Here is a 27,059-nt window from a genome sequence, read left to right as displayed (position 1 = left end):
CCCAGCTGTGAAATGGGCACCTGCATGCCCAGAGGGCAGTGAGAGCTTTTTCTGGTATCATCCAGTGACATCCATTTAATTCCTGGAAGTGATGCTCACCCCAGTATGGCACAATGCAGTTATGGGTGATCCACCTGAGCATCCCAGGCCTTTTCCTGCAGCTCTGGTGCAGGCAGGCCAGTCTGAAGATGCATCCTTTGATAGGAAACATCTGCTGCAGATGTCAGGGGGTGGATGGGTGGCTGCCTGGTGAAGTACATGTTTTCCCCTGGCATGACCTCTCCCAAAGCCAATATATTTACTCCATATTTGATGTCTCCCATCCACAACACACAGCTGAGAAACCCCCCTATACAACAGAAGCTGTCTTTGGAGAGAGCCAAAAGGAGGAAATGATTAATAATATATGGACAAGGCAGCTCAGAGCTCTGTGTCTCTGCAGGGAGCTGAGCAGACCCTTCCAGTGGGCTTTTCCTCCTGGATGCCTTTGCCAGCTCTCTGCTCCCCATCTCCAGGAGAGCCTTAGGGAAACCACCTGTAAAATGGGCAGCAGCCAAAGCTGGATCTCAAAGCTGAGCCCCATGTCTGCTCTGCTGGGAATTGAGGCAGCCTGCAAGTGCAGCTGTGCCACTGTGTGCTTCCCTCCAACATCTGCCTGTCCTGCTCACTGAAAAAAACCATGGAGCTGCTGCTAATTTCATTAGCAGGCCCGTCAAGCGGTTCATCAATCCATGATTTCCTGGCTTGCCGCCCTGAGGAAACAAGCGGGATCTGCTCTGAATTCACAAAGCCATCCCCTGGGGTCATTTGTCTGAAGGCTTAAAATTTCCCGAGTGCATTATTATCTCGGATTAAAACTGGGGGAGGGAGGGGCCTTGATTGGTTTTTCTGCCCATCCCCGGGGGTAAAGCAGAGCTCCCTCAGCCTCCAGCAGCTCCCGAGCCGCGGCAGGAGCTGCTCTGCTCCATCCGTGCCCCTGCTCCTACCCGGGCGGGGGTAAAGATGGGGCAGAGCCCAGGGGCACACACGGGACAGAGCCCAGGGGCAGGGGCACACACGGGACAGAGCCATTGGCGCAGGGCAGTGGAGGGGACATCGAGAAACAGCCGTAGTGGCATTGCCAAAGGCTTCGCTCTCCGCCCCCTGGCTCTCTGCGAGCCCGCACCGAGGGTGCCGCAGGCAGGGTCCCGCACAGGGCGTCCCCTCGCCCGCAAGGACGGTCCCGCCTGGACGGTCCTGCTGCCCGCAAGGAGAGTCCCGCACAGAGTCCCCCCTCCCGCCCGAGGATGTCGCACTGAGGATGCCCCATCCTGCACGGGGATGTCGCACTGATGAGGGTCCCTTGTGTCGCACTGAAGGTTCCCTGTGTCGCACTGAGCGTCCCCCCATCCCGCCCTGAGGATGTCGCACTGAGGGTCCCCTCTTTCGCACGGGGATGTCGCACGGAGGGTCCCCTCTGCGGCACTGAGGATGTCGCACTGAAGGTCCCCCCGATCCCGCACAGCGATGTCGTACTGAGGGTCCCCTCTGTCGTACTGAAGGTCCCCTATCCCGCACGGGGATGTAGCACTGAGGGGTCCCCCCGCTCCCGCACGAGGCTCACTGAGGGTCCCCGCTGTTGCACTGAGGATCCCCCCTATCCCGCCCGCCGATGTCGCGCTCAGTGTCCCTTCTGTCGCACTCCGTGTCCCCTCTGTGCCACTCCGTGTCCCCTCTGTCGCACTCCGTGTCCCCATCCCGCACGGTCGGGGCCCGGAGGTTCCCGCGCGGGCGCGGCGGTTCCGCGGCCCACAGCGCCCTCTGCCGCCCGCCCGCGGCACCGCAGCGCCGGCTGGGGAATGGGGAACGGGGAACGGGAAACGGAGAGCGGGGAACGGGGAATGGGGAACGGGGAACGGGAAACGAGAAATGGAGAGCGGGGAACGGGCGGTGCGGGAGGGAACAGGTGGAGAGGGAGGGAGAACGGGCGGTGCGGGGTAAAGGGCGGGCGCTGCAAAGTTCCAGCTGCAAATCCATGAGCGATCCTCCCAGGAAAGGGGAATTTGGAAGCCGTGGCTCATGGCATTATAAGGAGTAGGAACTGCAACTACCCCGATTTTAGCCAAGAGCATCTTGATCATAAAAGAAAAAAAAAAAAAAAACAACAACAAACCCAGAAATGCTACCGTTTAATTCAGAGATGATGAAAAACGTTTTTTCTTACTCCAACTTCTAATTTTGGTAATGTAACCATTCCTAATGCCACAATCCCAAAAAGCAAAGCTGTTTTGTTTTTTTTTTAATGGAAAACATTAATATGAAATTCAGAGAGGCAGTCTTATATTGGAGGGAAAGAAAGAACAAAGGAAACACCCTCCATTTTCCACTATGAACCCTTCTGGGTTGATATTTCCCTGTGTGTCCTCCCATCATTTTAACCAAACTCTTGGCTCAATTTGACCCAGAACACAAATTCCCTTCTGCACCAAATATTTCCCTGCTTGGAAACCAGCCCGAGCCCACTCCATGGGTGCAGTGGGCTCAGAGGTCCATAACCAAGAACTGAGGTGTCACCCTCCAGTCCCAGCACTGCCCCATGCCCTGAGGCAGGGGTGACACTGCTGCTTGCACTGGTGCTGCTGCTGCTTGCAGGGGTTTGGGGCTGTTCTTGCACTGTCTCCCTCTCCATCAATCTGCTCACACCATGGAGCACCCATGGCTGCAGCACAGCCTGGCAGAGCTTTGCTGGCTCTCACAGTGGTGCCACATTTCCACCCTCACACATGTCCCTGTGGCTCTGCCACTCATCTCTCCTCCAGAAGGCAGGGGCCTCTGCAGCCTGCAAAGCCCCAAAACTCCCACTGAGTACAAGAAAACCCCCTGCCTAAGAAAATAAATGTGTTCTGTGCTCTCTCTGAGCTACCCACAGCCAAGCAAATATGGGCACAGTTGGCTCCCACCATGGCTTTATTCCTTAAAAACATGTCCCTTCAGTCAGACCTGTCCTGTCTGTCATTAGACAGAGAAGAGAGACACTCTCAGCCTGAGCCCTGCTCTCTGTGTGACTCTAGCACTGCCAGCACTGCTCCTCTGCATTGCACTGGTCATGCAAGGCACCCACAGCCCCAGTGGGACCCACGCTGCTTCCACAGCAGGAGGCTTGGGAACGCTGTCTGCAGGCAGGTGCAGTGCTCAGGGCACCAAACCACCTGCACCAGTGCCCCCTGGCAGCACCAAACAACAGAAGAGAGAGGCAGCAGCTGCAGGCCCTGCCAGCTCCATGACCAGGGGAGTGGCAGTGACCCAGATGAGCCTCTCTGTCTGCAGGTGTCAGAGGCACAGTTTGGCCTGGCTCAGCTGAGTTTGGGAACCTTGTGGGTAAAGTTTCTAGGCAGTGTTTGCAGACACTCACTGAGGACTGATGACCTGGAGTGAGTTATAAAGGCTGAACCCAAAAGGCAATGAAAAAAGTGACAGGACAGAGGAGGAGCTGGGACAATCCCCTGGTTTGGAGCCACCTCAGGAGCTGGCACCAAGGCAGTGCCACAGCAGCAGTGCTAAGGACCCAAGAAAAGGCCCTGGCAAGGCAGCCACAGGGTCTGTCTTGTGAAACAGCAAACACTGCCTCAGCACCAGGTCAGACATCATCCAGCTGACTCTGTTCCCCCTCACTGCATCCCACCACCAGGTGAAGCTTTCTCCTCATCCTCAAACAGACTGTCTGAGCTGTCAGAGAAGAAATCCTCCAGTTCCTCCTGCCTCATCCTGGACTCCAGAGCAGTGATGCGCTGCTTGAGCTTCATCTGGGCATCGTTGTACTCGGTCAGGAGCCGGCCAAAGCGGGTGTGCAGCGTGTCCAGGTTTGAGGCCACCCTGTCCAGCCTCTCCTCCACGCTCTTCCCTTCTGTGCTTTCCTCTGCAGCTGACTCATCCAGCAGCCCTTCCTTCATTAGGATCTCCCTGCCACGCTCCTCCAAGATCCTTTTGGCATCAGGGTACTCTGTGACTGCTTCCATGAGATCTTCCTTGGACAGGCAGAAGAGATCAGAGTAGCCCAAGCTGATGATGTTGGCCGTGCGCCTGTTGCCCATCTTGCTGCCTTTGATGTTGAGGATGCTGATCTCACCAAAGCAGCCCCCTGCAGTGAGCAGAGCATACTGTGTCGTGCCATCGTCCCCCACCACGGCCAGCTTGCCCTCCTTGATGATGTACATCTCCTTCCCAATGTCCCCCTTCCGGCACACGAAATCCCCTGGGCTGAACACCTGAGGGCGAAGCTTCAGCACCAGCTCCACCAGCAGCCCCGCCTCACAATTCTGGAAAATCCTCACCTTCTTCAGCGTCTCCAGGTGAACATTGATGGCAATCTCTGCCCTTAACTTATCAGGGAGGTTCTTGAGGACCTCCCGTTCGTCCACCGCCTTCTTGTTGGTCCACAGGTAGTCGAACCACTTGATGACTTTGGTTTCCAGCTCTTTGCTCACCTTGCGGAACTGCATGTAGTGTTTGACGGCGTCGATCCTGGCCTGGAACTCCGCCCTGGTGGCGTTCATGTTGGAGATCATGGAGCCCACATTGCCCACGATGGTGGCAAAGATGAGGACGCCGATGAGGAAGTCGAAGATCACAAAGAGGTACTCTTCATCCCTCACAGGAGGAGGGGTCTCCCCAATGGTGGTCAGCGTCAGCGTGGACCAGTAGAGACAGTAGACGTACTCCCGGGTCAGAGAGCCGTACTCAGGCTCTGTGACGTTGGGGTACACCCAGCTGTCCTCCCCGAAGCCAATGGCCTTGGAGATGGCGTAGTAAATGCAGGCGTTCCAGTGGATGATGACCAGGATGTAGAGAACCAGGTTGCTGATGCGGAAGATGTTGGGGTGGCTGGTTCTGGTCTCGGTCCTGTCGAAGAACTCGAACATGCGGGAGAAGCGCAGCAGCCTGTTGAAACGCAGCTCAGGGCAGTGCAACCCCACCCAAAAATAGGCCAGGTCTGTGGGCAGGCTGGAGAGAACATCCAGCTTGAACTGCAGCGTGGGGATGTAGTTAGCCCGTAACTTCTTCAGGTCCTTGACCAGGAGGCCCTGTTCCAAGAACCCTAAAGAGAAGGCAAATCACAGGATTATCTCGGTTGAAGTTTAATTTTTCTGCAGGTTTTGTGAGCACCTGAGCAATAGTATGCCATGGATTTGTATGCATAAATTCACAGGGTCACCCAAACATTACCAGTTCCTACTCTACTCAGTTTGTTATCACTCAAGACCTTCATCTGGCAAAAGCCATCCAAAGATATGACTCAGGGATTTAGTCTCTTGCCACGAAGAAAAAGGAGCACAAAGGTTTCATCCTCCAGATCATGAATTATTGCAGTTCTGACAGAAAATGTAGAGCCAAGTGCTGCCTTCCGAGAACATTAAATTCTACCATTTTTCCATGCAGATAATTCATTAGCTGAGCTGATGCAAAATCAGAGATACAGACCTTCAACTATGCCCGAATACTAATAGTAATGCAGGTAATTTTGTACAATTATTCAAAGGTGAAGTTGAAAGCTGGGAAGATTAATCTTTCATATTGAAACTTGCTCCATTTCTCAGATCTTCTAATTAGATTCTTTCTCTGGAGTCTGTTTCATACTAGTGAACACCGAGGTAGGCAAAACCCTCCTTCTAATGGAGGTGTGGATTGGGCCTGTCCCTTGCAGCTCATCTGCACTTGTAAGGGATTAAAGGAAAGCTCCTGCTCACCTGTGTGCAGGCGGATCACTGTGTCCCCGAGGTAGAGAGCATCTGAGATGTAATCCAACACCAGCCACAGCACAAAATAGGTCTGTTGCAGGTCAGTGAAGCAAGCCCTGGTGGAGAAAGGTCATCAAACAGGGTGTGAGACCACAAATCCCCACATCTTCTCTATTACAGCTGAATGTTGGCTGGTCCTGAAGTGTCCAACTCTGCAGCAGAGCTTGGCCACTGGACACCCCTCTTTTAGGAATTAAAACTCCCTGCTCTGAAAAATCTGCCCTCCCTTGATGGAGGTAAAGCAGCATCTTGAAACCACCTCCCAAATGACCCTGACACCAAGGCCCTTTCCAGCTGGGCCAGAATTGACAGTGATGGGAAGAGTCTCTTTCCTTTCAGTGCCCAGCAGGGTCAGGTTGGTCCTGGTTGAGCCACAACCAGCAGGTGATCAGGAGGGTGAGAGGAGGCAGGAACCCTACAACCTCCCAGCTCACCTGGCCACGAGCAGGCACCAGTTGTAGAGGACAGGAACTGCAATCACAGCCAGCCAGTGGTAATAGCAGTCCCCCGCAGGGTCCACCACAAAGAACAGCCATTTCCTCCTGGAAATGTGGAAAACAGGGTTGGAACAAACCATGTGAGCCCCGTCCTTCATCCCCTGCACCACACTGCCTCCAGTGTGCTGCAGCTTGGGGGCCAGCCTGTGAGCCAGGACCAGTCCCCGCAGTGCCAAATCCCAGCACTGTTCAGGTTCCTTTATTCCTAAAACTGAGCTGAGAATGCAGCAGAAGAGGAACCTGTGGGATGGTGAGGCAAAGCAGGTGGCCCACATGCCACAGCACCCCCGTGGCAGAGCCAGGAACAGATGTGTGGAAGGGGGGGATCAGAAAAGTTCTCCTGTTGTACATGACATTGCTTCTCCCAGGTGAGGCAGGGACCCGTGCCAGGCACATCTGAAGAGAAGAGAATTGGAACAGGGAGCAAAGTGTGCTGCAGATCAGTGGCAGCTCCAGGAGGGGCTGCCCAAGCCCCAGAGCAGTGGCCCTGGGGGCAGCTGGCACGGCAGGGCTGCTCCTGTGCCTCCTGCAGGCTGCACAGCCCGGCCTGCAGCCTTTGAACTGCTCCCAAGTGTTTGATCCTGCTCGCCCTGGGACTCTGAGATAAGGAGCGTGCGCTCCACTTGCCAGATTCAATGGAGAAGCTGGGGAAGAGAAACTCTGTGGCTGGGTTGATAGGTTTGTAGCAGCCTGGTGGGGCAAAACAGCCTCTCCCTCCTTCCCTCTCTCCCAGCTTTTGAACACAAAACTCCCTCCAGTGATAGGAAAAAAACTCAACCCACTTGCCAACAGATTCCCCATGCCCACCCCATTACTCTGGCAGCTTCAAAGGCAGAACCCCTGCTTGGAAGTCTCCTTTTCCTGGAGTACAGGCAGTGCCCAGAGTGTGGGCCCTGGCACTCAGCTCAAAGCCAGCCCCAGTCCCTCATGTTCACCCTCTGTGCACCCACAGACAAGTGGTGATCCAGCCTCCCCATTGAAAGGGCTTATTTTTAACCAGAAAGTGCAGCTTGAACATTTGCTTTTTGAGAAAGGGGCTCTGCTCCCTAGGACAGACAGCAGTGCCACAGGGGAAGGACTCACCTGCAGCCAGCACCCACAGCCACCAAAACCTCAGCAATGCTGTTCATGGTGTTGGTCATTTCAGCTTTAAATCACCAGTGCTGCCATGACAGGGGGCCAGAATCACTTACTCTAGGCAGCAGAGCCAGGACTGGAAAAACAGTTAACCCAGGAAGATGGAATAATCATCTGCCTCTCCCCAAAGGCTTCGGAGCCATGGAGCTGCCACAGCCATGAGCAGCTCATGTGTGGCATTACCAAACTTGGGGCTCTTCTTACCTGTGGAAATGAGGGCCTAGAAAACCCCAGCAGCTCCCACGGGGTCCCCAGAACCCAGTGGCACTGAGCAGCCCTTTCCCAGCACACCTCAGCTCCTTCTAGGCATGAACAAGCTCCCTTCAGCCTCACAGGGCAGAACAGCCTTTTCTTCCATTACTGGTAAAGACCCATATACAAGGCTCAGGTTATTTTTCTCCTACAGAAAACAATTATTTCTTGGTGTTTTAATTACCATGTATAATGGTAGGGTCCAGGGTAGTCTGTGAGCTTTGCCCTCTAATTAGCCAGCAGAAGAAAAGCCAGGTTATTGCTTCTCACCAGGAGTGTGAGCTGAGGAGATGAAAGGGCTGGATTTGAAAGAGCTTTTTCACAAAGCTGCTCTTTGTGGGGACACAGGCAGCAAACACACTGCCTTCATGCTGCAGATGATGAATGAGACTGGCAAATCCCAGGTTTGTGGCTCCTGGGTGGGATGCAGTGGCTGCTGGGTGGAGCCCAGCCCCTCACATGCACAAGGTGCATCTTATTACAGACCCAGGGCTGGCTCCAAAAACAACCCTAGTGTGGGACTGCTATGAACTGGGGAGGTCTGATGTGTTTCCCACCAGGGCATGGACGAGGAGAGAGAAGATCCCATGGCTGAAGGACAGGCCAGGTCTGAAATTTTCACAGGGACAGTCCACCAGCTCCTGTGTGTCAGCAAAACAGCCCAGCAGAGCCAGGCTGGCTGCCAAGACAGGGCCTGGAGAGGGCAGGAGGGACCCTTCCCACCACCCCACCCCAGATCCTTCTTTCCCACCCCCATGGGAGCCCCGAGCTCCACACACAACTGATCCCCAGCCAAGGATGGCAGGGACCACAGCAAAGGGACCCTACTTTTTGTTTAACTTCTCAGTCTCCTCATCCTCAAGCTCATCAGCAGCTTCTGCAGGCACTGTCAGGAGCTCAGGGCCTTGGAAACGCTCCAGGAAGGGGTCTGGCCTCTGCTGCTCCTCGTGCAGGCTCTTGTTGGCCCAGTCCCTGAGCACCAGCACCAGCCGGACTATCCTGCACGGGGAGACAGGCACACCAGGGGTTAACACACAGCAAGGACAGAGAAAAGCTTCAACAGAGGCTTCACCAGGGGAGCTGCAGCTGGGGAGAAAACGCTCACAGCTCCCTCTCAGTGTGGTGGTGCTCACAGGGGTCCCAGGAAGAGGGAAGAGATGAGAATCTTGACTCCATGTTCCAGAAAGCTGATTTATTATTTTATGATATATATTATATTAAAATAAAATTATATACTAAAACTATACTAAAAGAATAGAAGAAAGGATTTCATCAGAAGGCTAGCAAGGAATAGAAAAGAATGATAATAAAATCTTGTGACTGACCAGAGAGTCCAAGCCAGCTGACTGTGATTGGCCATTAATTAGAAACAACCACATGAGACCAATCCCAGATGCACCTGTTGCATTCCACAGCAGCAGATAACCATTGGTTACATTTTGTTCCTGAGGCCTCTCAGCTTCTCAGGAGAAAAAATCCTAATAGAAGGATTTTTCATAAAACATGTCTGTGACACTCAAGCACTAGAATTTGTGCTTTATCCCTTTTAGTGATGATGTGGGACCAAAAATATACAAGCAATAGAGGCCACCCTGATAGAGTCCCACGACTTCTACCCCACTCCCACAGGAATATGAGGGATCTGTGGGGCACAGAGGCAGAGGGAGGCTGCCTGCAGGGACAGGAGCCTCTGAGCCCTGTGGGGGTGAAGCCATCCCACACCAAAACCCTCTCCAGGGGCACAAAGAGCAGCATTCACAGATGCTCATCCATGAATTCCAGACAGCAGAAGAGGACCCTCACCCCACAGAGCAAAGGGCTGTGCACAAAGGGCTCACCCACCCCAGGGGCACACGCCAGTACCTGGCCAAGGCTCCCTGGCCCTGGAAAGCATGGTCAGCCCTCTGCTCCCCCCCATGCAGGCTGGCTCCTCTCTGCAGCTCCAAGCTGGTGCCATCCTGGGTTGAGCAGGTCCTGCTGTGGGAAAAAGGGGATTATTGTACTAGTGAACCTCAGAATAATGAGTATTGACTCCACGATTGTGGAAGGCTGGGTAAATGTTTCATTAAGTTATACTATATTAACACCATACTATACCATAGAGAGAAAAACCTGTGACCCTTACAGACAGTCACGACACAGTTTTGACCTAATTGGTTAATAAATTAAAACAATATCACTAATTAAGAAATCCCTTTTTAAATAATCTCCATAACACATTCCACATGTGTCAAACAACAGATGCAGCAAGTGAAGATAAGAATTGTTTTTCTTATGAGTTTTCCCACATCCTTCCCCAGGAAATCCCGGTCAAGTCTGTGTCTCTCTCTCTGTTATGTGATCCCACAGGGGATCACACCCACTCTGTGCCACCACACACAGAGGCTCACTGGAGGAAGCTGGCAGCAGGGATTGGGCACCACAGCCCTGCCCTGTGCAGGTGTTCACAGGGGTCCCAGGATGAGGGAAGAGATGAGGATCTTGACTCCATGTTTCAAAAGGATGATATATTATATTATATTATATTATATTATATTATATTATATTATATTATATTATATTATATTATATTATATTATATCTATACTAAAAGAAGAGAATAAAGGATTTCATCAGAAGGCTAGCTAAGAATAGAAAGGAATGATAATAAAATCTTGTGACTGACCAGAGAGTCCGAGCTAGCTGACTGTGATTGGCCATTAATTAGAAACAACCACATGAGCCCATGTTGTTGCACCTGTTGCATTCCACAGCAGCAGATAATCATTGTTTACATTTTGTTCCTGAGGCCTCTCACCTTCTCAGGAGAAAAAATCCTAAGGAAAGGATTTTTCAGAGAATGTGTCTGTGCCAGTGCCCATGCCAGGCCTTTCCCTCCCCTCCCCAAAGCAGGGAGCAGCTGACCTGGTGCTGAGCCCTGTCCCCTCCGTGCCACCCTCGGGCTGGTGGTTGGCTGGGGAGCTGTGCACACCATTGCTCCTGGCTGGCATCCTCAGGGAGAGGGCACCAGGGGCACACACCCTGCCCCAGGGACCTGCAACAAGCACAGAACAGCAACAGGAAACACCTGCAGGACACATCACAGGTTTGAACAGAGGAATCCAGCACAGAGTGGGAAGAGAGGGTCCCACACCATGGCAGGGGCCCACACCATGTTCCCCAGGAGTCCTCCAAGCGATCCCACAGCTGCCTGGAGCCATGAGAGATGCTCTCCTCATCGTTCAGGCTCCTCATTCATTGCCAGAGGAACACCTCTGTTTCCTTCTCTTCCCTGGTTCTACCCACCTCTCCTTTGCTTTCCTGCTCTCCTTGCCCTCTGTTACCTGGCCTTGCCTGCCCCTCCCCTTCCCATTCCTTGCCTTGTGCACTCCTCCTTTTCCCCACCCTGCCTGCCCCTCCTTTGCCTTGCCTTTCCCACTCCAACCCCTCCTTTTACCCTGCTTGCTTTCCCCTCCCTTGCCTTGCCTTTACTTGCCTTGTCCTTCCTACCCCTCCCTTGCCTTGCCTGCCTCCTCCTCCTTTGCCTTGCTTTGGGTTGCCTTGCCTGGCTTCTCTATGCTTTGCCTTGTCTTGTCTTTCCTTTGTTTGTCTTGTCTCCTTTCCTTTCCTTGTCTTTTCTTTCCTTTCCTCTCCTTGTCTCCTTTCCTTGCCTTTCCTTTCCTTTCCTTTCCTTTCTCCTTGTCTACTTTCCTTGTCTCCTTTCCTTTCCCTTCCCTAGGGCACCAGTGCCACCACCACCATCTACTTATGAGCCCAGTGTCCCCCGGAGCCTGGAGCGCTGCTGCCTCAGGAGGGCTGGCAGGGCTGGCAGGGTCACATCCCTGCCCCAGGAGCTCCCTCGGGCTTTTCAGACACGAAGGCAGGGCAGGAGCAGCAGAGGTACGGGCACGGTGACAGGGGGACAGTGCCCACCCCGTGTGGCTGTCACCGCCCTGCAGCAGCCCCCGTGCCCTGAGCAGCAAGGCACACTCTGAGGAGCTGGCAGCCGTGTCTGGGGATGGAAGGGGAGGAGGGAAATGTGCTGCTCGGGGATGTTCCATTCCCTATGCACGTGTTCCCTTCTCCCCCCATGTTGTAGTGCGTTCTTATATTTTGTAATACCTTGAAGTAGTTTGTTTTGTATCCCCATGTTTTCCCCAAATGGTTTATCCCAGACTGTACCCCCCCCCCCCTCCTTTTCCCTCTACTTGTGTTATCCCTTTCCCGGGATAAGATCTCCAAAACCCCCACCCTGGCTCTCTGTCAGTCACCTCGACATCCCAGCCCCCTACCTAGAAGTTTCGGTCCAAGTTGTCGAGTGATTAGCCAGGGGCCAAGGGTCAACCCCCCAAGTCCTGCCCCATGCGCTGTTTTGTATGTCTATCCCCCCAGCACCCATCCCCCAGAGATACCTATTGGTCAGTAGGATTTTATCTATGTTAGTTTCCTCCCCCCTTTAAATGCGAGCTCCGAACATCCCCCAGCGCTCTCGGCAGGAACCCCCTGAGGTATAGGAGCTCCCTCGGGACTCCTTAATAAAACCTTGGAATACCCCCTGCTGGGAGTCGGCCCCTTTCCTCTTCCACCGACGTCTCGGTCGTCTCTGCTGCAGCGAAGGCAACCAGCCTGAGTGCCCTCAGCACCCTCGGGGCACAGAGAGTGTCTCCCCGCAGTCGGCCGTGGTGGGGTCACCCCCCCCACTCTCTGCCGACCCGGGTAAGGCCCAGGGACTTGAGAGGCTTGCAGAGAGACTGGGACACCCCCAGCCATCACCATCACCTCCTGAGGGCTGGAGGGACCCCGACAACTCCAGGACAGTGCCCACTGGAGATCCAGCCATGCTGAGCTGCTCTGTGGTCTGGACATCCCAGCCATGCTGAGCTGCTCTGTGTCCTGGACATCCCAGCCATGCTGAGCTGCCCTGTGTCCTGGACATCCCAGCCATGCTGAGCTGCTCTGTGTCCTGGCTCTCAGTGCAGCCAGGGACAGGCACAGGCAGCAGCCCCAGCTGGGCTCAGGTGCTGCCACACCAGGGGATGCACCCAGATTGCTGCCCAGGGTTCTGCTCCCACTCCCCTCCCAGCCCCTGCCCTGGGGAAGAGCAAAATGCTGATTCTATCCCTGCTTCAGAGGTGTGCCACAGCTGCTGCTAGGATGGAAAACTGGGAAAAGCAGACATATTTAACACACTCACACCCACTTACCTCTTCTCCTGCTGGCAGAGCAGGGGACCAAAAGTGCTGCTCTGGAGTCCCAGCAAAGAGCTGCTGAGTTTGAAGGTGATCATGAACTGCACCTTTCACCAATTTCTGCCCTCTTATTTTGCTCAGGAAGTCATTCTAGTGCCCAGTTAGCAAAAAATCTGCATCCCCAAGGCAGTCAGGAAGAGGTCAGCTTTTCTCCTCTCTCTCAGGATGTAACCGTTAGCAGTGGCTGAGGATCCATCCCTGACAGGCACACGGAGTCCTGCACCTTGTGCAGGGCTGATCTGAAAGCACCAGCACCTGGAGTCTCTTTTATCTTTGCTATCAAAGGTTTACCTTTTCCTTTCCCCTTCAAAGCCTTGAATTCCACTTGTTCTGATCTCCCTGAGCACCCACGCAGCAGGCAGTCCAAAGGAACAAACAGAATTTCCCAGCCTTGGCTGGGGCTCCTGGGCGAGCACCCAGCAGCACAGGATGTCACCCTGCTCTTGTCCCCACATCACAGACTCCAGGTGACAGCCCACCAGGAGCACTGGCAGCAACGTGCCTCTATTCCAATTCTCTTTTTGCTCCCTGCCTGCAGCTGCCTCCAAAAGGAACCTGGGAGCTCCAGAGCTGCTCCCTCGAGCACCATCATGCACAAAGCACTTTATTTGCTGTGCAGTTGTCGTGGCAGTGGCCCTTGGGGACACCCAGCCCTGCCACGTGTGCTGCCTTGGGACAAAGCAGCCAGGAGGAGGAGGAAAGGAAGAGAAAAAAAGGAAATAAAAGCATCACTCTCCAACAGGGACAGCATTAACCAGAAGCTTTTCTACTCAAGACTCCCCCTCAGCCAGGGCAGCTGAGATCCCATGAGCAGGTGACAGTCCTGCTGCCAAGGGAATCAACCTTACCTGTTCCCACTGACTGGGACATCAGCACCAGACTCCACAGAAAATAAACACATCCAGAACACAAAGAGTTTATTAAAATATGCATTTTGGGGTCAGTGTTTCCAGAATTACACCAGCATTTATGCCTTACATAGAAGTCATATTTTCCCACAACCTGCCCATGAGAACATATCCAGCTTGGCCACCTCTCCTCCAAACACCTTCCAGCCACACTTTGAAGGTGGTGTGCCTTCCCAAAGTCATCCCTCCCCAGCCCAAAATAAACCCCAAACGCAAGCTTCCTCCACAACACATTAACACCTCTCAAAGGAGAGAAAACAGACAATTCACCCCATTTCCTGGCCCCACTCACACCCCCTTACACAGAACAGCTGTGCAAGGTCCTCCTGCCACAGGAGCCACCCACCCTGCACATCCCCCTGCCACAGCACAGCACCCAGCACACCACCCTGGCTCTGGTGTGCAGTGAATGCCAGCACTGTCCTGTCCTCAGCTCAGCAATCAGCCCCAGGTTCAGAGCTGCCATTTCTTGGGGACAGATATTCATCAGTCCCTGCCAGATTCACAGTCACGGCCGCTTGGTGCGGTGTCAAGCAGAAAACACCTGAGCACTGATGTCTGTAAATAAGCTATTGGGACATCTGGATGACATGGAGATCCAGCTATAATTAGGTACAGGTGACACAGAGAGGTCCTGTTAAGCCTTGCCAAAACCTGCCCCCAGGGCCTGCGTGCACAACTCCAGCAGATGTGCTGGATGAACCACCAAAAACATCTCAAAGTCACCTCAGAACCAAGTGTTAATAAACTCTAGAGAAGGAAACAAACAGGAAAGCTGTTAAACTGAGCTTGTTCACAGCTAAGGAGCATCTGGGTCAGGAATTTCCCTCACCATGTTCTTCCATCATGACCGAAGTTGCAGGTTGGCAGCAAGACCTGGGAGAGACACTCCTCCACTCCCCTCTGCCATGGGAGCCTAACAAATATCTATTTTCCCTGCCCTGTTTGGTGCTATTGCTGTTTGCTCTGAGGTTTTATAATCCAGAGAGTCACCATGGGTAGGTTTCCCATGTAAATCTCTCTGGGAAAGAGCCAAGCCCCCAGATGTCAGCAAGGCTCTCACATGTGAACATCTGCAAACCTGCAGTGGCTGCAGGGATAGGAGCTCCTGGCCCCTCCACTCCAGTCCTGCAAGGGGGGCTGTGGCACAGGAGACTGTGGCACAGGAGACTGGCAGCATCACCTCCACCAACCAGCAGTTGCACAAGGAAGAAAAGAAAACCCAGCAGAAGTTTAGAAACCCTCAGTCACTCCACAGAAGGTGAGGAATAGACCACAGCAGTTAGCTGAGAACTTTTATGGGGTCAGGGTTGAGATCCCCAAGGTGGGACATGGCCAGGCTGTGACTGTAACAGGACTCCACACCCACAAACACCCAGCTCCTCAGGGTTGCATCTCCTCTGGCAGCCTGAGGGCAACTGCACAGGGCAGACACCTCCTGTGCCAGCCACCAGCTCTTCTGAGACCTCAGCTCTTCACAGCAGCTTCTCACACCCTCACTGTCACCAAGGCCTGAAGGACACACATTCTTGAGGGCCCACAGTGCAGAAAGCAGTCCTAAGCAAGAAATAAGAATTTCACTGCTGGCAGAGTACATGAGAAATGCTCCTCTGCCTGCCCTCACCCACCCTGCCAGGCGAGCAGGAGAGGTTGGGCATGGGCTGTCATCTTCTGAGCCAGAGCCAGGTGTTGATGAGGCAAGCAGAGATCATCACCGAGTACACCAGGGCCTCCTTCTGCCTCCAGGCGTGGCACTGCTCCTCCAGCACACGCAGCCTCCCCGAGATCCTGGCCAGCTGCAAGGGAAGCAGAGGGCACTGTCAGCACCCAGAGGGGCACTGTCACCTCCCCTGGCACAGCAAGGGAGGCACAGGGGGAGCTCTGCTCCTTCAGTGTAGGAGTGGCAAGGCTAGGACAGTCAGGATGGACAGAGGCAGGGATCTCTGTAGCCAGGGCTTGGAATTTGGGGTTTATTGCATTTATTGCAAAGGGTCTGGGTGCAGGGCCCTGCTGGGAGCTGCCAGCCACAGCTCAGAGCAGATCCCAAAGAGGGAGAGAGAGGGAAAGAGAGTGGGAAAGAGAAAGAAGGCAGGAGCATGGTAAAGAGGATGAGAGAGAGCAAAAGAGTAAAAGAGAGAGAAGTTCCCATTCCAAAACCATAAATCTTCTTCTGTGTTGAATATTCCAATTCTCACTAACCAATCTAGTACAATATACAAATCCTACAGCATTTACATACAGCCTATAAGAATCATTACATTACCATACTGTGTTACATTTTAAACCCTACAAACTCCTCTTTGGGCCCCTTCTGCCAAGCTGGCAGGGTCTGCTCTGCCCCTTGGGCCTGTCTGCAAGCAGAGGGTGTTGTTCCATCAAAAGGGGATCACCTTCAGCTGGCCATGCCATTGTTTTCCAGTTGTTCAGTAACTGAGGGATCTCAAAGCTTGCTTTCATTTCAATCTCACTTATAGTTTCTATATTCTCAAAATCTTTTGCCAGGCAATCATATCTATAAGGCTTTCCTCTTTCATCTTCCCCAACACTTCAGGTCCTCCTTCTCTAAAGCAGAAGCTCCCTTTGTGTGGGAGGAGAGGCAGCAGCACCTCGGGTCTGCAGCAGATGCTTCAGGAGGATTCTTCCCCATCAGAGAGCATCTGAGCCCCTCTCAGTGCCACCAGATGGGTCTGGCTGGGTCCTGCAGCCCCTCGGGGTAGGAGCTCCATGGATAACACACATGTGAGCTCTCTCCTGAAGGCAGGACCAGGCTGACAGCAGCAGCCCACGAGGACTGAGCAGCTGCCCCAGCAGCCTCCTCACCCTTCCCCTGTGGCTTTCCCAGCAAGCATTTGCAGCCCTTTCCCCCATCTCACCTGCCTTCTCATTGCTGCCACCTCTGTCACCCCCGCCTCCTCCGAGGTGCTCTCTGCAGCTGGGACAGGCTCCTGGGAGCTGGGAAGGAAAGCAGAGATGCAGGGGGGCCAGAACTGCTCATGGGGTGCAGCTGACCCCCACAAATGCAGTGCTGCCACAGGAAGCTGAGCCATGCAGTGTCACTGTGATATTTTCTGAAAAATCCCTTTGCCAGGATTTCTTCTCCTGGGAAGCTGAGAGGCCTCAGAAAAGAATGAAAACAGTAATTATCTGATTGCTTGGGAATGTGGTCTGGAGATGGTTTCCCAGCAGGTGCATTTTCGATTAATTCCATGTGAACTGTTTTTAATTAAGACCAATCACAGCCAGCTGTGTCAGACTCTGAGGAGTCAGTCACGAGCTTTCATTACCATTCTTTTCTAACCTTCTGATGTATCCTTTTCTCTTTCTTTAGTATAGTTTTAGTATATAATTACTAATAATATAATATAATATAATATAATATAATATAATATAATATAATATAATATAATATAATATAATATAATATAATATAGATTGTATGATATGATACATGATATAATAAATTATATATTATATAAGAATATATTATATTTATTATATAAGAATATAATAAATGATATAATATATAGCATAATAATATATTATAATATAATGAATATTATAATAAATATATAATAATGAATATCATATCATATATCAGCCTTCTGAGAACTTGGGAGTCAAATTCTCATCTCTCACCTCACAACACCACAATGCAGGGAATGTGTGCCCAGGCTGGGCTGCACCAGGGCTGCAAACAGCCCCTGCACAGCATGCACTCATCTCTCCTGAACCCCCCCATGCACATTGGTACCCCTCCAGCATGCACCCAAAGGGGCCAGACGGACAGACAGACAGACAGCACGTGCCAGGACAGGTAACAGGAAACACAGGTTTGTATTTCTTTAGAGGTGCAACAGAGAGAGAACATTTCTACTAAGCATCCATCCTCTGTAGTGCCAGGAGTTCACTGGGGGCTGGATAAAACATCTTTAGAGCCAGCCAGGTAAGCAGGTGTGACAGGACAGTGCTGAAATGGAGGGGTGATCCTGTCTGCATCAGCAGGTGAGGAAGCTGCCATCAGCTGGAGGGAACTATCACTTTTTGCTCTTGTAGCACATTTTACCTGCAATTTGAAACATAAACAAGCAACCCAAATGTTCAGCACTTTCTTCCCTCCCTGGAAACACAGGGGCCCCCACTGGAATGAGCTGCTGCACTGGCAGAGGCAGCACAGACCTGATTTCCAGGGCAGCCCCTGGAGGCACAGCCTCACTGCAGGGTCCACACCACTGAATCATAAAATAAAGCAGATCCACAGTGAGAAAAATATAAATTCCTGTCATCCTAGGCTAGCCAGGATGACAGGAAGTCAGCTATTCTATCACCAAAACTCCCCTGTGCACACCAATAACTCACACAGGCACTCAGTGATCCCCTAGGGGTTACCAAGCCCCTAACCCCACTCCTTGGAGCCCTGGGGAGGAAAGGGTGTTTATCTCTGCAACATGATGCTGATCTCGCTGAAGACAAGCCAGAAGAGCATGTGGAGATCCACTGAATCCCTGTCTGAAACTCCATTTGTGAGATAATACCTGCACAAAATGTAGCTGCAGTGTAAAATGACAGTCACAACAGAAAGAAAATGCAATTTTCCCCAGTAGAGAACCATGAAAAAAGGACACATCCTGCAGCTTTTCACTCAAAATCCCAGTTGATACAGGTAGACACCCTTTAAAGTAGAGACTAGAAATTGCCTTCTGGTGACTCATACCTTTCAAGAGGTCACTGTCAGCCAGATATTCCAGCTCTGTCTGAGACCAGACTTTGCTAAAATTTCAGGACAAACAAGTCAGCAGAGTCTTGTTGGTTTTTTTACTGTTGCACAGGGGTACAAAGCTGTCATACTGAAGGGATGTAAAGCACTAAGAAGAGGTGTTTGAGGGTGGCTGCTTTCAAAAGGAGATCAGTGCCTGGGGAGAAGCCCCAGAGTGACCCCACTGCATCACAGCAGCTCTGCAGGCCACCATGGCCTGCATGCCCTCCACTGCCACAGGGAGGAGGGAAAAGGTCTTTTGCAGCCACTAAACAGATCTCTTGGCCATTAAGAAATTAAAATGATGTTTGAAGACAGCCTCAGCCTCCAGTTTTGAAGAGCAGACACATCGCTTTGGATGCTCAGCAAGCAGCAGGGGAGGGAAGGCAGGACATGCCCCCGATGATGGATGTGATGATGGATGCTGCTTCTCCTCCCTTTCTGCCTGGAGGCTTTGCTCAAGGAGAATGAGGAGTATTTAGATGTTCCTCCAGGTGCTCAGCAGCCTTAGAGCAGTGGGGACACCTTAAGGCTGCAAGGATGCCTTTGAGCAAAGAGAATTCACTGCAGCAGCACAGATGAGGGTGGTGGAGATGGTTCCTCCAGCACATCTGCAGGGACTGAGGCCACTGCACACCTGCTCCAGGGAGCACAGAGGGACACCACAGCCTGGCCAGGGCACTGGCTGGGGGATGAGTGCAGCCAGTTCAGGGAAAGGCTAATTAAGAGTGACCAAGACACAGCCAAAGGTGTGTCTTGTCTCAGGGACAGCACCTGGGTCAGGCCATCTGCTCTGGGTTTTCATTCCCTTCACACACCCCTCTCCAACAAGCTATAAAAGCACACAGAAAAATCAGTCCTTGCTTAGCAGCAACCCCCCAGCAATGCCAGAGCAGCACAGGGCACTCAGGGTGCCCAGGGACTGGTGTTAAGCTGAGCAGCAGAGTCAAGGCTGGGTTAGTGAGGCTCACCAAGGCCTGGCACCCAAGGCAGTCCAAGGCAGCCATGCAGGAGCATCCTGCAGCCCAGAGCTTACAGAGCTCGTGCCCCAGCAAGGCCCAGGCCAGTCCTTGCAGGGTGACACAGAGCTGGCTCAGGACACGTCACCTGCACGGTGCCGGGTCCCGCAGAGAGTCCTGGACACGCTGGAAGAGCACCTGGCCCAGCAGGTACATGGTCTGGAAGATGTTCTGCATGGAGTAGATCCTGCCTGCCTCTGTGAAGAGGGCCAGTGGGGCACTGGGAGCAGGCAGGGGACAGGAGCCTGGCCTGGGTGCACACAGAATCATTGCTGTTACTCCCTGTCTCACACAGGGGGGCACAGCCTGGCACGAGGCACTGCCCCTCATCCCTTCAGCAGCTCTAGGCCATGCCACTGGCACCCAGATGGCATCAGCTGGGAGAACCCTCTCCAGCAGCCCTCAGGCCCAGAGGGACACTGGATCCCTCCAAAGCCAAGCACAGCTGTGTGCCTGCCATGCTGCTCTCCTGCCACCCAGGGCAGCTCTGGGCTTCAAGGGGGACAGCAGTCCCTGCTCCAGCACTAGCTCATAGACAAATTCCCCACTGCAGAGACTCATGAGCAGAGGCCTGGGGAGCAACACAGCTGCCTTCAAAGCTGCCCAGCACAAACATCTCTGGCAGCAAAGACCACATTCCTCTCATGGATGAGCAGGACCTGCCAGGCACTGCATTGCTCTGATTTGAATCCCCCCTGCCCCTCCCAGAACACCAAAACAGCCCCAAAACAGCCCAGTGAGAGGAGATGCTGCTCCCCACCCACCCTGGGTGCTCTGGGCCCGTGCTCACCCCTCATGGTGCTGTCCTGGGCTGTGCAAGGCCGGCTGGGCACTGTCACTCGGGGCCCTGTCCCTCCGTGCCCTGCTGCTGTGGTGGCCCTGTGGGAATGGAACAGAACCACGTCAGCACAGGGCTGAGCCCAGCCTGGAGCCCAGCCTGGAGCCCCCATCAGCACGGGGAGAGCACTCAGGGGCAGCTCTGCAGGAGCCCCAGCCTGGTGATGCCACTGCAGGTGGGGAGATGTGCCCAGAGCAGACAGAGGGTCCCCAGCAGGAGCCTGCTGAGCTGAACTCTAGCCAGACCCAAACCCCTGAACCTAACCCACCCAGGATCAGCTCTCCAGATTCAGAGAGGGTGAAGCACTTGAAGAGGCAGAACAGCAGCTCCAGCAGCCAAATAAATCAAGCCTTTGCCTGCCCATGCCTGGGACTTCTCTTTGAAAGGTTCGCACACAAGGTTAAAATCTGCTTTTGGCTCTGACCCCAGAACCCTTTACACTGCTGTAATGAACCAGCTCTGCCACATACTTCATCAAGAAGGAAAACAGGACTTAAAAAGCAGCAGCAGCAGCCAGTGGTGGGACTGCAGCTACCTTAGCCTGCCCCCTGCCCACAAAATGCAGCAGGAGATGTGGCTGGATCAAGGCCCCAGCACACAGGTGTGCACTGGCTCTGGGTCAGAAAGAGACCCCACCATCCCTACCCCCTCATTCCTAGGGCCTCCTGGAAGATGAATCCTGCCTTGGGGTGATAGCAGCTATCTGGAGAACCCCGAATTTGGGATTGCTCCCCTTCCCCTCCCCAGCAGCCCGGCCCTGCCCACACGGTACCGCTCGCTTGCGTCGCTGGGCGCTGGCTCTGCTGGCTGGGGGCAGGAAAGGGACGTCCCCAGAGGGCTCTGGGGACACGTGCACCACCACAGAGGGCACCTTCCTTGGCTGGGTCAGCAGCACTGGCCTCAAACCGGTGTCTGGTATCTCTGCAGGAAGGAGAGAGGGAAGAATTAAGCCAACCTGAATGGCCTCAGGAGAGGGAAGAGAGATGCACCCAGTGGAGAGTCAAGCCTGTGTTTAGTGCCAGATGAACACCATGCCCTGGGGTTTTTGGGCAGCCTAGAGAGGAAGAGCCACTGCTTCAGGACAGCAAGGTTTCAGAGCTGTTTGTCAAAGACAGGGCCAAACACCCTGCATCCCAAAGCAGGGACCCTACCAAAGGCCAAGAGAGAACTGCAAGGGACGTGGAGGGAGATGCCTCCACATTTTGCTCCTCACCTACTGGAATTAAGGTGTAGGGGGATAGAATATAAGTAAATAAAGGTAGTATAGAAAGTAATCTTACCCCCTAAAGAGTTGCAGCTGGGTTAATTACTAAAGATTAGGAGGAGGCCTGATTTTAATAGGCCACAGCTGTAGCCAATAGGAAGAGTGTTAAAAAAGAGTGGATTGGTTGGCTGAGGGGAACTGGAGTCAGTTGGTTACTGTGAGGACAAGGAAGAGTCAGTGCCTAGAGGAGCTGCCTACAAGAAACATCAAGGAGGTGCAAAACTCCAGCAATATGGAACCCTTGCAGTGTAATGACAATAGAACTCTTGCACTATAATGACAACATTAAGTCCCCTCCAGGCTTCTGCTGGTGACCTTTTCCCACCTCTTCCCAAGCCATCCACCATCCTCCCCTGCATTCCTAAAGGGAACTGCCTGCATTATCTGCCCCCATCCTCTCCTTTAGCAAAGCACACAAAAAGGGGGGTTCATAAAAGGCTTCTACTCCCCAAGATGTTGTGCCCCCCCCCCAAAAGACAACCCAGGGCTTTACCTGCCAGAGAAATCCTCTCAGGGATGTGCATCCTAAAGGAGGCAGGGACATCCTCTGCCTCCTCTGCCACTGTCCCCCTGTCCCCAGGGCTGCAGCTCTCTGCCACCTTCAGCCTGCTGGGAACCTGCATCCTCTGGTTGATGGCCTCGGTGAAGAGCAGGTCACAGCGCGCCCGGTTCAGGTCCAGTCCCCAAAGAGGCCACATCTGGGGGTGAAGAGGGAGGGATTACAGGGACTGCACCCCTGGAAAGTCACAGCTGGGCTAATTACCAAAGAACAGCCTTGCCATGAATGGGTCACAGCTGTGACTAACGAAGATAAGGGTGATAAAAGGGGTGGGCTGGCTGGTCAGGGAGAGCCTGGAGTAAGAGGAGCTTGAGGAAGAAGGAATAATCCGGAGAGATGCGAAGAAATAAAAAAAGGAAGAGAGCTGCTGCTACAAAAGATCTGCTGTGAGGTCAGTCTGGGTTTCATAAAATTAGAGCTTGCAGTCACAGTCAAACCAGGTAAAAGCCTCTGGTTATACCAAGGAAACATTTGCAGTCATATTCCAGCAGGAACAGCCAGCAGGGTCTGTCAGGGAAGCCAGCAGCAGGAGTTTGCTGTAGTCACTCAGGATGGCTAAGCTGTGAAGAATAATAAAAAAGGACCCTTTTCATGTTGTTAAATGAGAGTCTGTGCCTTGGCTCATTTCTACCCCTAAGGAGAGCTCTGCTCCATCACACATCTTTGGAGATGTCCTCAGGTGTCCTGGGGGGTTCACACAGAGCCAAAGAAAGCTGCAAAGTAGCAACAGGAGCAGCACTTCCAAAAATGACAACAGGGACAGCCCTACCTGCACAGGGACAACACAAGGTGCTGTAAGACAGCTAAAACACAGGCAGACACAAGCCAAAAGGCAGAAACAAGCCAAAAGGCAGACCCTGCAGGAGTGGCCTGGGACAAGGGGATGTCCCACAGTGCCCAGCTGGCAGGACAAGGTGTCCTGGGAGCCATGGATGAGCTTAGCACCCACTGCCTCAACTGAGAGCAAGGAAAGGGCTCAGCACACAGTTCAGTGCTAGTGGAAAAAATTATTTTCCATCCAGAAGTAACGTTTTCTGGAGGGCTGGGGTCATATTTTTATGTTCATACACACCTTTGAGGAAAAACGAGGTTTTCTAAAAGCAAAACACACTCTTTTGATGATGGGCTTCCAGCTTACCACAGGAAAGGCTTTGGTGCTCAGTTTTTCTCCACACACACGTTCACTGCAGTATCCCCAGGGCCATTCCCCCCCTGATCCAGCACTCCTTGGGTAACCCACATCCAGCAAGGATGGACTGTGCCCTGAGCAGAGCTCCCAGATGCTGAACCACCCTCCCAGAGGGGAAGGAAAACCACACATCCCCTTCCTCAGCGTGGAGCAGAGCCCCCAAACTTGGCTTTCTTCCAGATGGGGAACAGCACCAAGGAGGGACACAGCCCCCAGTTCTCCTGGGAGCAGCTGACAGCAGGACCAGGACATGGGATGTTGGATTATAATTTTTTTTTTAATTAGAGATGGGGCAACTGAGAGGCATTAAAAAAAAAACCACTTTTATTCTATTTCTAGTCTCATGTGAAGGGTGAGACAATACAGATATTATAATTTATTCTATTATAATCAGAAGTTAACTATTTCTTAATTACAATACACTGTAAGTTTTTCTTGTATGATGGGTAAATCTTTTTTCTCTCTGTTTTCTCTTGATGGTTTTTTAACACTAGATGTTATCACAGTGAGCTTTAAGAATTTCCTATAAATCCACTTCCCACAATGGGACATGGACACCACCTGGGGCATTGCAGCTCTTGTACACACAGTGGCCCCATGCCTCAGTTTCCCTTTTGCCAAGTCCCAGGGTTTTGAGAAGTGCTCTGGGGCCACAATGTCCCAACACTTTCACCAAACCACACAAGCAGAGGGCAATCAATGCACACTTTTGGGAGAGGATCCCCAAATTTCACCTTCCTGGCTCCCAGCATATGCACTCTTTATTCTTTCCCAAAAAGCTGCAGCTGAGGAGAAAACCCCAACAAGCAAAAGGGGCTGAGGCTGGAAGAGCCCAGCCTAAATCCCAGTGCTGCCCAGGCACTCCAAACATGCATGCACAGCATCCTGCACCCTCCTTGCTGGCACCTTTTGATCTCAGTGTGCCCAAAAAGGTCCTTCTTTGCTTCTAGAAAAAATTCTCCATTGTAAGAGGGGCCAGCAGCAGTCAGGGCAGCCCATCACACCCCTCACTGCTGCTCCTCAGGGCCCTCTGGACCCCCTGCAACTCTTTAGGAAATCCCTGGGGAAGGACCATGGGATGTGTCCCCTGCAGCTGCCAGGCCTTGAGCTCTGGGTACAGGAGGGTGGCAGAACCAGCTCTGCACTGTCACAACCAGCACTTCCAGTGATCACTCACCTCCTCCTCTGCCATTAAAAACCTTTTAATTACACAGGGATTTGCCCAGCACCAGCAGTGGTGATTGCCTGCTTGCAGACAGAATCCCTGTCCCGCACTGGGTCTGTCCTGGGGACACAGTGGGGGCCCCACACCATCCCCACCACCCTGGCCAGCCCCAACCCATGGGTCTCATCACACACACACTCCCAAAACCCCAAATAAACTGTTTTTTCTTCTCCCAAAACCCCAAAGAAATTGGATTTTTGCAGGCACCCCCTACTCAGAAACAGGAGAGTAATTCCTGGGATGGTCCCAGAATGTGTCAGCCCCACAGGAGGAACCTGCCTCAGACTCCAGGGCAGGGTACAGAGCCATGGAGAGCACCAGGATTCTCCTTCCCATCTGTGGTGCTGCAGAGCAGCCTGTGCTGCATTCCCAGCCTATTCTCTGGGAAACCAGCTTATATTAATAACAGTAAATCTGGAGAGGGCAGAGCTGTTCATTTTCTAATCACCTGTGAAACCACTGCAGCTCCCAAGGAACAGAGGGATGGGAGGGGGTGAGAAGCAGGATCTGAGACTAAGCTATTAAGAAAGGGAAAAAAAAAAAATCAGCTGTCTAAACTCATAAGAACAAAACGCTTAAGTGGCTGGATTTCCTCCTTTAACTTTCTTTAGGGCTTTTTCGAGCTCTTGCCAAGCACCCCCCACTCGCCTGGAGAGGCTCAGCCTCTGCTTTGGCACTTCTCCTTGGATTTGCAGCGACAGGGAATTTCCGGCTCACTAAACCAGAGTGGCTTTAAGTCCTGCGAGCCAGGAAAACCTGCCCTGGGGAGGGAAACCCCACAACCTCCCTCCCTCTGTCCCTCTCCAGCCCGGGACACCCCAAACCAGGCAGGCCTGGTGCAGCACACCCCATTGGGGTGGGGAGCTGGAGGGGGCAGGGGGTTTGCTCCCAGCTCTGCCCTGTGGCTCGGGGGCACCCCTGTGTCCCAGACATCTTTCATGAAAAATCCTTTCCTTAGGATTTGCCCTCCTGAGAAGCTGAGAGGCCTCAGGAACAAAATGTAAACAATGGTTATCTGCTGCTGTGGAATGCAACAGGTGCATCTGGGATTGGCTCATGTGATTGTTTCTAACTAATGGCCAATCACATCCAGCTGGCTCGGGCTCTCTGTGAGACACAAGCCTTTGTTATCATTCTTTCTTTTTCTATTCTTAGCCAGCCTTCTGATGAGATCCTTTCTTCTATTCTTTTAGTATAGTTTTAATATAATATATATCATAAAATAATAAATCAAGCCATCTGAAACATGGAGTCAAATCCTCGTCTCTTCCCTCATCCTCAGACCCCTGTGAACACGGTCACACCCTTGTCCCAGCAGAGAGGGACACGGCAGGGCAAATCAGCCTGCTCGGGTCTCACCCTGTCCCGGCAGAGAGGGACACGGGCACTCACTCGGGGTGAGCCCTCTGCCCCGGCACGGCTCCGGGGACGCACGGCACAGGGGGGGTCCCTCGCCCTCCCGGCCCTGGGGACATCCCGGCCCTGGCCCGGGGTCGCTGCAGCGGCCCGCAGAGCTCCGTGCGGGCGGACAAGGGGACACTGCGGGCCGGCGAGGGACACGGGACACTTACTGTGTGTCGCAGACCGACGCAACTTGTCGGACCTGTAAACAGCCGGGACGGGCCGGGGCGGGGACGGCAGGGAAAGCCCGGCCCCCCCGGTAATGAGCCCAGGCTCCGGTATCCAACCCGGCCCCTCTCGGTAATGAGCCCCGCCCCCGGTAATGAGCCCGGCCCCCCGGTATCCAACCCGGCCCCTCCCTGTAATGAGTCCTGCCCCCTGTAATGAGCCCGGCCTCCGGTAATGAGCCCGGCCCCCCCGGTATCCAGCCCGGCCCCCGCTATCCAGCCCGGCCCCCGGTGTCCAGCCGCTCCCGCCTCGCTTAATGCCGCAGCCGGTGATTAACACGTTGCGACTCATTGTGGTGCCACCTCCCCCGGGAGCCCTGCTGTCCCCAGCCCGGCTCAGCCGCGTGGTAGAACACAGGCATTGCTGTCGCCAGGGGCAGAAGCAAACCCGGGACCTTCCCCGTGTCCCCAGCCCCGCTCCCCGCAGCCCCCGGCCCAGCACAGCCCCGGGCCGCCCTGTGCCCGAGCTAATCTCTGCCCTCCGCAGCGCTGAATGATCCCCTCGGGATTAACGGCAGTTTAAACACTTCTGAATGGGGACAGGGTCCAAGACCTGACCGTAAAATCTGGGTTTGAAAGGACTTAAAATAAATCCCCCGCTGCCCTAGTCTTGCTATTTAAAGGGGATTATCTAAGGGGTTTAGGAGCGCAGAGAGGACGGCAGGACAACCTGTGCACCTCAATCCCCTCAAAGACCCTCAGAAAACCTTTCTGCACCTCACCTGCCGGCAGCTCGGGGCTCACAGGACAGACACCCTTCAGGTTTCTCAGAGGGTGCACCACATGGC

General features: G+C 53.3%; 2 protein-coding genes across 2 annotated transcripts; both read right to left on the bottom strand.

The window, feature by feature from the left end:
- Positions 1 to 3,647: 3,647 nt before the first annotated feature.
- On the bottom strand, positions 3,648 to 10,665 carry CNGA2 (cyclic nucleotide gated channel subunit alpha 2). Its single transcript, XM_071442674.1, has 6 exons — positions 10,565 to 10,665; positions 9,524 to 9,637; positions 8,489 to 8,659; positions 6,209 to 6,316; positions 5,724 to 5,830; positions 3,648 to 5,074 (listed from the first exon to the last, which is right to left on the bottom strand). Exons 1-6 carry the CDS (start codon positions 10,648 to 10,650, stop codon positions 3,648 to 3,650), a joined length of 2,013 nt encoding a protein of 670 aa, XP_071298775.1. The 5' UTR covers positions 10,651 to 10,665.
- A 3,139-nt stretch (positions 10,666 to 13,804) lies between these two features.
- On the bottom strand, positions 13,805 to 26,333 carry LOC139597382 (mitochondrial fission factor homolog A-like). The gene is made up of 7 exons (XM_071442675.1): positions 26,215 to 26,333; positions 22,164 to 22,368; positions 21,179 to 21,327; positions 20,359 to 20,447; positions 19,657 to 19,818; positions 16,670 to 16,748; positions 13,805 to 15,592 (listed from the first exon to the last, which is right to left on the bottom strand). Exons 2-7 carry the CDS (start codon positions 22,366 to 22,368, stop codon positions 15,461 to 15,463), a joined length of 816 nt encoding a protein of 271 aa, XP_071298776.1. The 5' UTR covers positions 26,215 to 26,333; the 3' UTR covers positions 13,805 to 15,460.
- Positions 26,334 to 27,059: the final 726 nt, after the last annotated feature.

The sequence above is a fragment of the Agelaius tricolor genome, unplaced genomic scaffold (assembly GCF_023055355.1).
Source record: "Agelaius tricolor isolate 1412-34295 unplaced genomic scaffold, bAgeTri1.0.p SCAF_17, whole genome shotgun sequence".
NCBI classification, from domain to species: Eukaryota; Metazoa; Chordata; class Aves; order Passeriformes; family Icteridae; genus Agelaius; species Agelaius tricolor.
The sequence above is the reverse complement of the archived record's forward strand: the minus strand, read 5'-3'. Positions and strand labels throughout refer to the sequence as shown.

What these genes read in the sequence shown, in the direction of transcription:
- LOC139597382 (XM_071442675.1), bottom strand. Translation starts at nt 22,368, where the DNA reads ATGTGGCCTCTTTGGGGACTGGACCTGAACCGGGCGCGCTGTGACCTG. An exon ending in CCAGGACAGCACCATGAGGG is followed by an intron (nt 19,819 to 20,358) that starts GTGAGCACGGGC and finishes GTGTGCACCCAG; the next exon opens with GCCAGGCTCCTGTCCCCTGC. An exon ending in TGGCAGCAATGAGAAGGCAG is followed by an intron (nt 15,593 to 16,669) that starts GTGAGATGGGGG and finishes CTTCCCTTGCAG; the next exon opens with CTGGCCAGGATCTCGGGGAG.
- CNGA2 (XM_071442674.1), bottom strand. Translation starts at nt 10,650, where the DNA reads ATGCCAGCCAGGAGCAATGGTGTGCACAGCTCCCCAGCCAACCACCAG. An exon ending in TGGTGCCTGCTCGTGGCCAG is followed by an intron (nt 5,831 to 6,208) that starts GTGAGCTGGGAG and finishes TTTCTCCACCAG; the next exon opens with GGCTTGCTTCACTGACCTGC. An exon ending in AGTGATCCGCCTGCACACAG is followed by an intron (nt 5,075 to 5,723) that starts GTGAGCAGGAGC and finishes CCTTCTCTTTAG; the next exon opens with GGTTCTTGGAACAGGGCCTC.